This window comes from Eucyclogobius newberryi, unplaced genomic scaffold (assembly GCF_026437365.1).
Source record: "Eucyclogobius newberryi isolate DKJ021-1_F unplaced genomic scaffold, fEucNew1.0.hap1 SCAF_4, whole genome shotgun sequence".
NCBI classification, from domain to species: domain Eukaryota; kingdom Metazoa; phylum Chordata; class Actinopteri; order Gobiiformes; family Gobiidae; genus Eucyclogobius; species Eucyclogobius newberryi.
Genome location: NW_027316056.1, coordinates 27,808,780 through 27,820,237, shown reverse-complemented (window position 1 = coordinate 27,820,237; position 11,458 = coordinate 27,808,780). Strand labels below are relative to the sequence as shown.

General features: G+C 41.8%; 1 protein-coding gene across 1 annotated transcript; it reads left to right on the top strand.

The window, feature by feature from the left end:
• Positions 1–6,638: 6,638 nt before the first annotated feature.
• On the top strand, positions 6,639–9,846 carry LOC140377813 (uncharacterized). Its single transcript, XM_072463397.1, has 2 exons — positions 6,639–7,037; positions 7,436–9,846. Exons 1-2 carry the CDS (start codon positions 6,887–6,889, stop codon positions 8,626–8,628), a joined length of 1,344 nt encoding a protein of 447 aa, XP_072319498.1. The 5' UTR covers positions 6,639–6,886; the 3' UTR covers positions 8,629–9,846.
• The last annotated feature ends 1,612 nt before the right edge of the window (positions 9,847–11,458 follow it).

Genomic DNA, 11,458 nt, shown 5'->3' with positions numbered 1-11,458 from the left:
CGTACGTGTGTGTGTGTGTGCGTGCGTGTGTGTATGCGCGTGTGTGTCTGTGTGTGAATGCACGTGTGTGCGTGTGCGTGTGTGTCTGTGTGTGTATGCGCGTGTGTGTGTGTCTGCGTTGTGTGTGTGTGTGTGTGTGCGCGTGCGTGTGTGTGTGCGTGTGTGTGTGTGTGTGTCTGTGTGTGTATGTGCGTGCGTGTGTGTGTGTGTGTCTGTGTGTGTGTGTGTGTCTGTGTGTGTATGTGCGTGTGTGTGTGTGTGTCTGTGTGTCTGTGTGTGTATGTGTGTGTGTGTGTGTGTGTGTGTGTGTCTGTGTGTGTATGTGCGTGTGTCTGTGTGTGTATGTGCGTGTGTGTGTGTGTGTGTCTGTGTGTGTATGTGCGTGTGTGTGTGTGTCTGGGGGCATTCCGCCATCATAAAAAGGTAGCGTTTTTTTCCTCCCATCTTTTCTCCGGCCCATCTCCTCCCTCCCGGTTGTACAAGCGGAAAGCCGGCTGGGGACCGAAGTGGGCGAGTGCGAAAGTATATTTTTGGATCACACGGGAACCCTTGCTCCACACCGCCACCACAATAACAGCAGAAACAGCGATATACAGCGGGGCCTAGTACCGGGCTTCCCTAACCCACTCCCACTTGAAGAGGAAGAGCAACAGTGATGCTTCTCTCTGCTTCAAAAGACCGAACCACGCATCCGCCGATTTTCACTTTTCTTAGTTTGCTGTCAATTGCCCGGCCGTTGAATGATGACTCTAACTATGCAAGCTTCCCAACATGACAGAAAGGAGCGAGAGAGCGGTAGGGAAGAGAGAAAAAAAATGCGCGGAAAAAAAATTGGCAGGCGAAGCGAGTATCTTGTATTTATAGAAAGTCGTGTTTCCGGCAGAGGTTTTCTGTGGTGCTATAGCAGCTCACCCAATCCGTTTTTTTGCGGTGTCTTACAGGCCCCATTGTATGCCGGCTTGAGACTGAGGATGTTCCCTTCGCCGAGCGCCTTGGGGGGGGATTTGGATGTCAGGACCAGATTTGGGGGAGGCAGATGGATCTCTCTCCTGTGCCTTGGCTTTCGTGTGATTGCTGCACACAATTAAAAAAAAAAATCGAAAATCGAAAGTCCATAACAGCACTGGAGGCAGAATGTAAATGTGTTTATAGAAAGGTTTACATGCACTTAATTCAGTTTGGAGAGCAACCTACTTTTTCGTCATATTTTCGTGTTTTGATTCCTCATTATGGTTTTGAAGCCTAGATTGGTTTCAAATACAGCCTCTGCATCTCAGTAGAGTTCCTGGTACAGTTCAGCTTTTTCTGTTATTTACTTTTGAAGTGTGTGGGCAGCAAGGTTGGTTGACAGGTTGCCAAGGCATTGAGGCATTTTTTTAGATCTGCTGTACATCAAACAATTACTGAACCATAAATAAAGAGTTGCACAAAAAAACTCATTCATCTTTACGGTTTACTGAGTATCTCAAAATCTTTTAAAAAATACTTCACAGCGTCACGTGCTCAGTATGTGAGACATTGCAATGCAACTTGCAGTATGAATGCATTTACTGTAACTGTACTTTGCTTTTAAGTTAGCGACCAACTTAGAAATGCAAGTTTCCTTTAGAACGCTAGTAAAGAATAAACTATTTTGAGATAGAATAACCCATTTGAAGTGTTTTCCAAAGTCCCCATTTTTGCGCAATTTTTGTATTTGATGTTGCAAAATAAGAATGTAACAAGCGAATGTGCACAGCCCTAATTGGGTGTAATACTATGCATTGGACGGTCAATAGATTTGTCAATAGGTTAGTTTGGACAGTGGCCTCGAGGGATAATTAAACAAGCTTTACAGACAGCGGAAAACAGTGTAAAAAATCTATGGTCATAATTATAACCCACTATGTTTTTGTCCTTTTCACCCTCTTGTGATCTGTTTTTAGTACCAGTCATTTCTACTTTATTATCACTATACACATATCAAATGAAACAAAGAAAAAAAAATGCAGATTTGTCCTGCCTGCCTCCTCAAATGTTTTGGCTCCCAGCTGCAAACTAAACTCCCACAGCCAGTCCAGGACACTGCAACACTGCACAGGCTTCTGGGTCTAAAATCTTATTACAGCGCCGCCAAATGAAAATATGGACCTGTATGTTATGCTGCTCAACGTTTTGTGACTATAAATTACAAACTTGCTGCTTAGATTCAGCCCCTGGTCTCTTGTTCCTTATTGGCCAAAATATTCTTACTAAAACGTTTGAGAAGTCACTGCAAAAGGGCCTGAAATATTTGCTAATACATTTATAAACACATTTGATAAAGTCCTTTCAGATGTGTCCTTTAGAAATAGACACAATTTCTCTATAGCAGTTACACTATTGCTATTTAAATACACCGAGTCCTTGCCTGTAATGTATAAAAGTGTGTTGCACAAGGTGTCAATTACAGCTGGCCTTCACCAGCAAACACACGTATTTAATTATTTCCTTTGAATCGTCATTCGTTTCGAGTCATTTCTAGTTTTAATCACGTCTATAAGGTTCAGTATCATTCCCGCAATAAGAGAAAAACTTAAACCTTCCAATCTTTCATCACATCCATACAGTCCTCCCTGCGCCATAATGCCGCTAAGTGCTAATATTACATAAATCCATTACTTAGCGGCACCGGCGCTTTGGCATTTGCTGGAGGGGAGGAGGTTAGTGCACGCTGCAGTTATCATAACAGCATCCCGTGATCTGAACTCTTGTGTGATCAGATTGGTTTTAATAGACTTGGGATTTACTTGAAGGCAGCTCCTTCACGACAAACATGCGCAGGGCCTGGAATTAGAGAGCACATCTGAGGTGAAAACGATTTGTTCCGGAGAATGTCACAGCGGTGTTGAAAGAGCTTATGGGCTATTATCACCACGGCTTTAAAAAGATGACAGGGCAGCCATCGCGCAACATCCCTTTGATACATTTCTCCAAGAGTGCGTACAAAAGGAGACGACATCAGATTGGAGTAGTTTCGAGAAAATATGTCCAATAATCATAGGCCTTCTTGTTTGTCGGTCTGTAACATATCACAATGAAATGCCATATAGTTAGAGTAGCCTTTAGGGACTTCGGTAAATGGTAATTGAGGTAAAAAAAAAGAAAAGAAAATGCATTGTCTGTATCAAACATCTCACCATGCCATATTTAACATAAGATATTACGTTTTTGCTCTCACAATGGAAAAATGCACTTAAAACAAGGTAATTAAACATATAATAACAAAGAAATCCTGACACACTACAGAGAAGATACAACCCACTTTGAATGATTGTCTAATATGCTCTTTTGTGCTTTTATAATTTTATAGTTTATAGAACATTGTTAAAAAAAGGATGAAGAGGACTGTTGAGAGACATTTATCAAATTGTCATTGCATACCCATGACGACAAAGCAGGCAAGTTGCATGTAATGATATCCAAGTGTTGAATCAAAGTGCTGCAAACCTTTTTCCATCACTGACATTTAATGATTACAGATTTATCTTGCGAAACGATGCACAAATGAACCAACAAATCAAAAATATTGTCATAAGAAGACATCAAACCACTGCAAAAAGCTTATAAGCATCGTACACAAAGAATACAGTGTAAATCAATACGCATAGATGTTTTAAAAATAGCCAAGCGATGTAGTGTATGGGGACATATGTGGAGTATATGGAGACGTGGGGAAATAAGAAATGCAAATGATATAAGGCTTGACAAAAGCTTTTAAGTACATAGATTAGTTGTTTCCAAGACAGGCATTATTTTTATGGTTGCGCTTTAAGGCAACATTGTTTTCATCCTCTAACCTGTTTTACTGCGGCGCCAAGAGCATTTTCAAAACATCCGCCTGATTGTATTTTCAGCGCGTTTGCAAATGAATAACGCAAACCCGGCTCGAGTGGGGAGGGAAATGCAACAACTGATTACAATTCTGCAAGATGACTATGCCGCTAACTACTGTGTCCAGGCTTGGGTGTGACAGGATTGATTTCAAGAACTATAAACATGCACAAACAGAAAAGTAACAGCAGGCATTCTGGGTAAAACGCAAAATAAATAAAAAATAAATAAAATAAGGTGCCGAGCTGGGTTCATGTGTGATTATACTGTGAATGTAGCCGGGGAGCTGTCCGTAGTCCTGAACCTCCAGCAGAGTGCCAGAGGTCTGCTTCTGTGCGCTGCGTTCCTTATGAAAGAGTATTGACTTTTTGTAATAGGAAGTGTGACCACAGAGTTCACCCGGCAACAGAGATCGGCCTGAACCAAGCAGAAGAAGAAAAAGGCTTTAGGGATTGAAATGTCATGTGAACAGTTGGGTTCAACCACTGAACACCTCAGGGGTGATATTGACTCCCTTCAATGCTTTTAAAGGCCAAGGGTTGGTTTGGACGGGGAGCTTTGCAGTTATTCTCCCCGCCGGTGTAGAGCCGACACAGCAGAGGTGGCGGATTTGTAAGGGAAAAAAGTGAATCAAATCGGGCCGAGGAAAGGTGTCGAGAGTGACTCTGAAAGCGCAGAGCCAGACACAGACCTAATAGAGATAGGAGCCAAGTTATTAGCCGTGCTGCTACATGTCAGACTCCACGTTTTTCAGTTCACTTTTCAGTCCATGCCAATAAATAAATTGTATTCCAAAAGTAGAACAAAACCTTTCTCAGGGTATTTTAAAGGTAAATTCAAATTCTATTTTTTTTGTGCTATTTTTTCATTATTTTTCTGTGTCAAATTAGGTTCACTTGGGCTGGTTTTATTTTGAAAAAATGCATCTGTAATATGACTTTGGGCTCGAAATACACGTACACACCTTTAAAATAGGACGTTCCGTTTGTATCTTGGTTTCCGTTTGCATCTGTTGCCCTTTAATGTGGAGAATGGAGCATGCTAAAATGACTAATTGAAATGGGCTTTTAATTAATGAGCATCTCTTAGCAACATGAAGACAATGTAAGGGCTGAAATTACTGAAACAAGTAGCACTTCCTGGTCTATAATGTTAAACTAAGATTATTTAATGAAGGTAATGTAGTATTTAATCATGAATTGAAAACAAAAGTACTAATTAATCAAAATAAGAACAAAGTGTGCCTTTATAACATGTTCAGAAGTATATTTAGCCTTAATATGGTGGCTCATGGTAAACTCTACATTTCCTTCTGTATTGCTTTTCAGGCAGTAAATATTTGAGACTCAAGGAAACTTTAAAACGAGTGACAAATAGTTTGACTCAAGTATAATAATTCAGCTTGAGGACTTATTTAGCTGGAAATATTTTATTCTATAAGCATTTCTTACATTACAAGGAGAATATTGCAGCGTCCTTGGTTTAAACTCTGACGGCTGTCATCTCAACAAAAAGACAGACACTTAAGCTTTTACTAAATGCGGTATACCTGTGTGGGGCTCCACTGCCATACACTGCCATTAGCCTGTGTACTCATCTGCATTAGCATTTCCTTCATGAAAAAAGAGCTGGTGCGAAAATGCACTTTATTGTTCCAGCACAGGAGAAGTGTCTGTGGTCACAACACTCTCACTTTGACTGGAGTTAACGCGTTTTTACAACACAATCAAATCTATTATTAATAATTGCTGTCATAAAATGTAAAACCTACATACAATATACTCAGATCTCAGAAGCTAAGCAAGCGTGGCCAGTACTTGGATGGGAGACCGCTGTAATGCCAGGAGCCACAGTGGGGCAGTAGTGCACAGTGTTGTTGTGTCCTTGGGCAAGATAATTCACCCACCTTGTCTCCAGTGTCCATGTATACTGGTGTATGATTGATAGTGTGTTTATGAGAGTGAATGCGGGTCATCAATGGAAAAAAAAAAATATTTAAATTTTTTTAAAAAATCCAACTTCATCCACCCAAACCTAAAGGCCAATTTACTGCAACCACTTTATAAATAGACCAACTTTCAATCCAAAACCATGACCAACAATCAAATTAAATAGTAAAACCTGAAAAAATAAATAAATAAATATGTGAATAAACCAGCATAGCAAATTGCATTTAATGTGAGATGGATTACGGTGCCTCTCCTCCATTTTAGATCAGTCCACCGTTTCTCTGGTGAACAGACAGGTGATCTAACATTGCCCAATACTTTACAAAATGGTACTCGGCAAAATACTGCTCTAAGTAAAGAGACTGGTGTCCAGGACTAAATATAATATATGGACTCATTAGTTTGATCAGATTTACTTGGCTGAAGAATGTCTAATAATGGTTTAAAATTGGAATGACATATACAGACATATCTAGACACAGAACAGGACCAATATTAAATAGATCTAATACAAAATAAGAAAGTCATATTGATACATTTATAATGTGACCAGTACGTTTTTCATCCATCTAAATGAATGTTAAGAGCCTCGCAGCAGCCGTTTAACAGTGTTTTAGCGCTCGCCACTTGTTGCAACGTCAGCCTCGCATCTCTCCGGCAGCTCCGGGAGCGCAGGAGCGCAGGGCAGCGGGGAGGAGAATGGTGGGCACTTAGTCACATCCTCTGTCCATATATGGGCATGAAGTTTTACACGCAGCGGGGAATCCTCTCACTGGAGCTGATGAATGGGGAGGAGGGCCGAAGGAGCTGCCAAAGTGTATATAAGGAGAGGAAAGGGAAGTCGCTCATGTGAAATCCACTGCAAGCAAATACCTACCTACAGAGGAGAGGAGCGAGCCATCAAGCAAAAGGAATACCTACTATCATCATTCCCGTTTTTGCAACCTTCTGGATCATTTGTTGATAAATTACCAGCAAGGGGAGTTGAAATAAATACTCACCTTCGCCATTTGCGCTCTATCTTCCTCTTTCTACCTCTTTATACATTGTCTCGGGAGAGACGGACTTCATCTAAGTGCAGCACTATGTTGAATAATATGGATTTGAACGCAAAAGATTCATTTTACACACAGTTTGACAACAGTTCTTCCTTGGGGATGGAGAACAGCGCACGCAAAGATAAGCAAGAGGTGTTCGTCGACGCAGAGCGAGGGGTACCTGCCCAGTTTGGCCATGGTGAGTACGCAGCCTTCCACTGGATTTAATAAGGATTCTAGTAATGGTTTGATATTACTTTAATATGAAGTGAATGCATACATGGCCGTTTCTATCATTGCGCACTCTGAGACGTGTTGCCAAGCAGTTTCATTTGGAAAGTGTTTATGTAACGCTTCTGGCGATGTCTGCGCTGGTTTCGGGAATGTGCATAGGTATTTTGCACATATTATTGAAGTAAAACCCTGACTTTCACTCATAATGATCATAAACTTGGTATGCAAATTATATTTGCAGGGACAGAGCGTTTAAAGGTTTGACTTATAGTGTCCCTCGAAAAAAACACGAGAGACAACCAAGACGTCTTAAAAATACAGTCATGATGACAAAGTTGTTCTTTATTGTTTTATGTTCAACAGAAGGAGCCCCAGCCACTCTCAAAACTGAAGCTTCCAACTCAGAGTTTGCCTTCAACCCGTGCGAGTGCCCCAAAGAGAGCTACCCCCCCTCCTCACTCGCGTACTCCGGGAGTTTCTACGTGGAAGCATCTCAGGGGGCGCCATGCAGCACCGAGACCCTGCTCAACATGATCACAGAGATAGTGGGCATCTCCACCATGCCCCTCACAGAGATGCACCAAGCCACCGGCAGCTCCATGGATACCAGCAGCGCCACTTTCGGGGATCTGAGCGCGAAGAGACAGGCTTTCACCTGTTCACCCCCTTCGTACACGCCCGAGCCCACGTGCCCCACTTATGCAGAGGAAAAGAAGTCAGAGCCCAAGTCCGAGGCAGCGTCCTTCCCGGTCGTGGTTAAAAACGAGTTCGAGAGCTGTTACGAATGGGGCGCCTTCAGCAGTAAATCCGACTGTCTTGAGAGCACATTCCAGACAGAGACCTTCCCCATGTCCAGTGACTTCCCGCCCGAGCAGCACGTAGACGTCAAGGAACTTTTGGACACGTTCCCCTCCATGTGCCCAAACCCTGACATGGAGTTCAAAGTGGAGGGAGGAATTAAGCAGGAGCCGTGCTTTAATGACACCTGCTCCAGCTACTCCAGCCCAATGTACAACAGCTACCTGCCCCCGATGGGCCTGTCCTCCAGCCAGCTTCAGCCTCAGGCAGAACCCCTTTACTCACCTCCAACGTTGCCATCCACTATTGACTCTATCCTCTACTCTTCCCTGTTGCCAGATTCTTTTGCCCAAAGTTACACCTCACGCACTACCAAGACTCCACGCGCGAGAAAGCCCCAATCCACAGCCCACGGTCCTGCCAAAGAGAAACCCTTCACGTGCCCGATGGAAAGTTGTGACCGGCGCTTTTCGCGCTCGGACGAGCTTAACCGCCATATCCGCATCCACACCGGTCACAAGCCTTTCCAGTGCCGCATATGCCTGCGCAGCTTCAGCCGAAGTGACCACCTCACGACCCACACCAGGACTCACACCGGGGAGAAGCCCTTCTCTTGCGACGTTTGTGGAAAACGTTTTGCTCGCAGTGACGAAAGGAAACGGCACGGACGCGTCCACCTCAAACAAAAAGAAAAAATGGAAATAAAGCCACAGGTTTCGACTGGTGCATGGCCCTTCGCTCTTCCCGAAGGCATATGAGAGCAGCGCTTAAAACTCACTTGACAAGCATCTTTCCGTCTTGGAAGATACGGTCGCTGACTGCAGGTTGGACGGGCCTGACGTCGCTCTGACTCTGAGGTTAGAGGCAGCAATGAGGACCACCTGCTGCAGGACCGGTGAAGTGTCCGGCAAAGCTGCAAGGACTTGTTGCTGTGAGCGTGAGTGAGACAGCTCTGTGCTGTCGTGTTGCATGACTGCTGTTCAGCACCACTCCATGGGGACAGCTCCAAGCCAGCGCTCCTTTGAGCTGGATGTTTGCACTTACACTTAGTACTATCTCATTTAAGATTCCTATTTTCTGCTTCTAGCATTCATAGAGCAATTGTTCAGACTATGTTTCTAAAACTGCATGTTTTTGTCAGTGTTTTTCCTTTATGCGGAATATCAGCCACTGTCAAGTTTCCCCTTCACTGTAAGTGGAGGCGTTTGACATGAATGTAAACTATGTTTATGGCTTTGACTAAAGCTGACCCTTTGACCATATTTAGTGTTTTACTTCTTATCATTTGGTTGTCAGTGTTCAGTCACTGTTCTTTGTGTTGTATTACAACTGTTTGGTTTATTACGATTGTGAGAGATATATCATAAATGGGAAATAAATATATTTGTATTACTGTACTGCTTTGTATTTTTATAACGACTGTATATTTTACATTTGATCATCATTTTTATGGTGAAATGTATTCTAAGTCATTAATAATGTCTTGGTTTTGAGGGCTATTGTATAAGACAATATTTTAAATGTAATGATTTCATATCAGAAACATGTTGGCACTTCATTCCATTGGTTGGTTTGATAGTTTACTGATGGACTTGTGAAATGGACCGTGTTCTCCTTTGGAACAGAATGTACAGAAGTTTGAACAGAGCTAGAGGTACTAGCCGACCATAAACATATTGCTTTTGAGTAATCAGGTAGCACACATTGCTGCGAGTTGTGGACTGTAATGTGTCATGAAAAGGTCGGACTCCTGCTCTCTTGTGCTGGAGATACTCTATATGCTGAAAAAACATCACAGAGACTTTGGTGAAACTGTCACCAACAGGGTACTGCAAAAAGTAATTCAAATCGCCTTAAGTTATATTAACTGTTTAAGTAAGATTTTGTACATATACTTTCTACAATTCTTTAAATTAATATTGATGTTGTTATTTTTATGAAAATTTATGAGCAAAATAAACATTTTCTGGAAGCTTCTTTTGCATGTGAATCTTTTGTGTGAATGTATATTGTGATGAATCATGAATGTGATGCAGTGATCAGAGCAGTCAAATGAACATGTAGCCGGCCACCTGTGGCACCCTCTGTGGCCTAACTTTAGACCTCACAGCTCCTCCCACCAGGCTTTTCATTGCTCTGCATGCTCACTAGAGTAAAACCACTACCATAGACGCAAGAGAAAGAATAAGTTTTATTTGTATTTGTCATTTTTATACATCTCAATTAAGGCTCTATATTATTATTGTTTTATAAAATATGAAATACATTATAAAAATATATTTGGATATTAAGTCTGTGGTTCATGAGGAGTTGAATGGGTTAGAATCGTTTCAGTTTTGAGGGGTTAGCTGTGTTCATTTAAGTATGAACCAGAACAAAATAAACCAAAAGCTAAATACAAGCTTGTTTGCCTCTGTTCTTTTACTGCCATGGTCATCACGTCAAAACATTTCCAACCTGCAGTGAAGCAAACACCTTGGTGAGGGGAGCACTTAACCACTGCCATCATATGGCAGGTTCAAAAGTAACAAGCACACTGTAATATTGCACAAGTTTTGTTACAAAGTGTACACAGAGAATGACAGACAGGACTCTGCTAAACGCTTTTCAAGGCACTTCTTACTGTCGTGGTGCCAAGTTCCATCAGTCTGTCAGGGCAAAGCATGCAGGCACTCAGACATACATTAGTGGTGACTTGGAGCTGGGACACGGTGCAGGGAGGGCCCCGTGTGACGCAGGCCCCTGGCGCCGCACACACCAGCTGGCCCGCGGGAATGCGTAAGTGCTGATGTACTCTGCAACATACTGTAGCACATGGAGCCCTGTTGACAGTATGGCCGTGCTCTCCTGCCCGTCACTCGTTTTATTAACAATAGTAGTGACATCACAAGCAGCACAGAGACCTTTCAACAAAACTACAACACAGATATTTGTAAGAGGTAGTATTTCATGTTTTTTATTATTAATTTCCAGGTTCTTGTTTTCCCTTCCAAGGCTTCACCCATTCTGGTTTGGTTTGGTTATGTATTTGGTAGAATTATATAAGATATTAAAATCTGCGCTTTTAAGGAACTTCTTTCATGTTTTCTATTTGTATTTTTGGTAGGGGTTGTGCGATTATGGAAAAAATATGATGATGATTATTCAAATCATAAATGAAAATCACAATGATTCAAACAATGATTTGCTCAGAGAGAAGGCAGGGCATCATTGTGTCTAAAATGAAGAGAAAAAAACAAATGAAAGGAAAGTAGGTGATGTATCTCACAGAAACAGAACAGTTGTAAATGTTAGAAATTCGTGAGCAAATTCTCCACTTCGGGAAACACGTTGTATACATTTTGTCTAATCGATTAGAGCCATAATCATAATTGTAATTTAAATAGAATTAATTGCACAACACAAATTTCTGTCATCAAAATGTGTTTTAAGGGTGATTGAGTCCAGCTTGATTTTCTCAATGGTAATCACCATTTCATCATCGAGAACTATTTTTTTCCCCTTTTATTTTTGTTGAAAAAAGATGATGTCCCTGGAATGCAACATGTACAATTCCAACAATTCCCTGTAATTTTAATGAACTAGAAA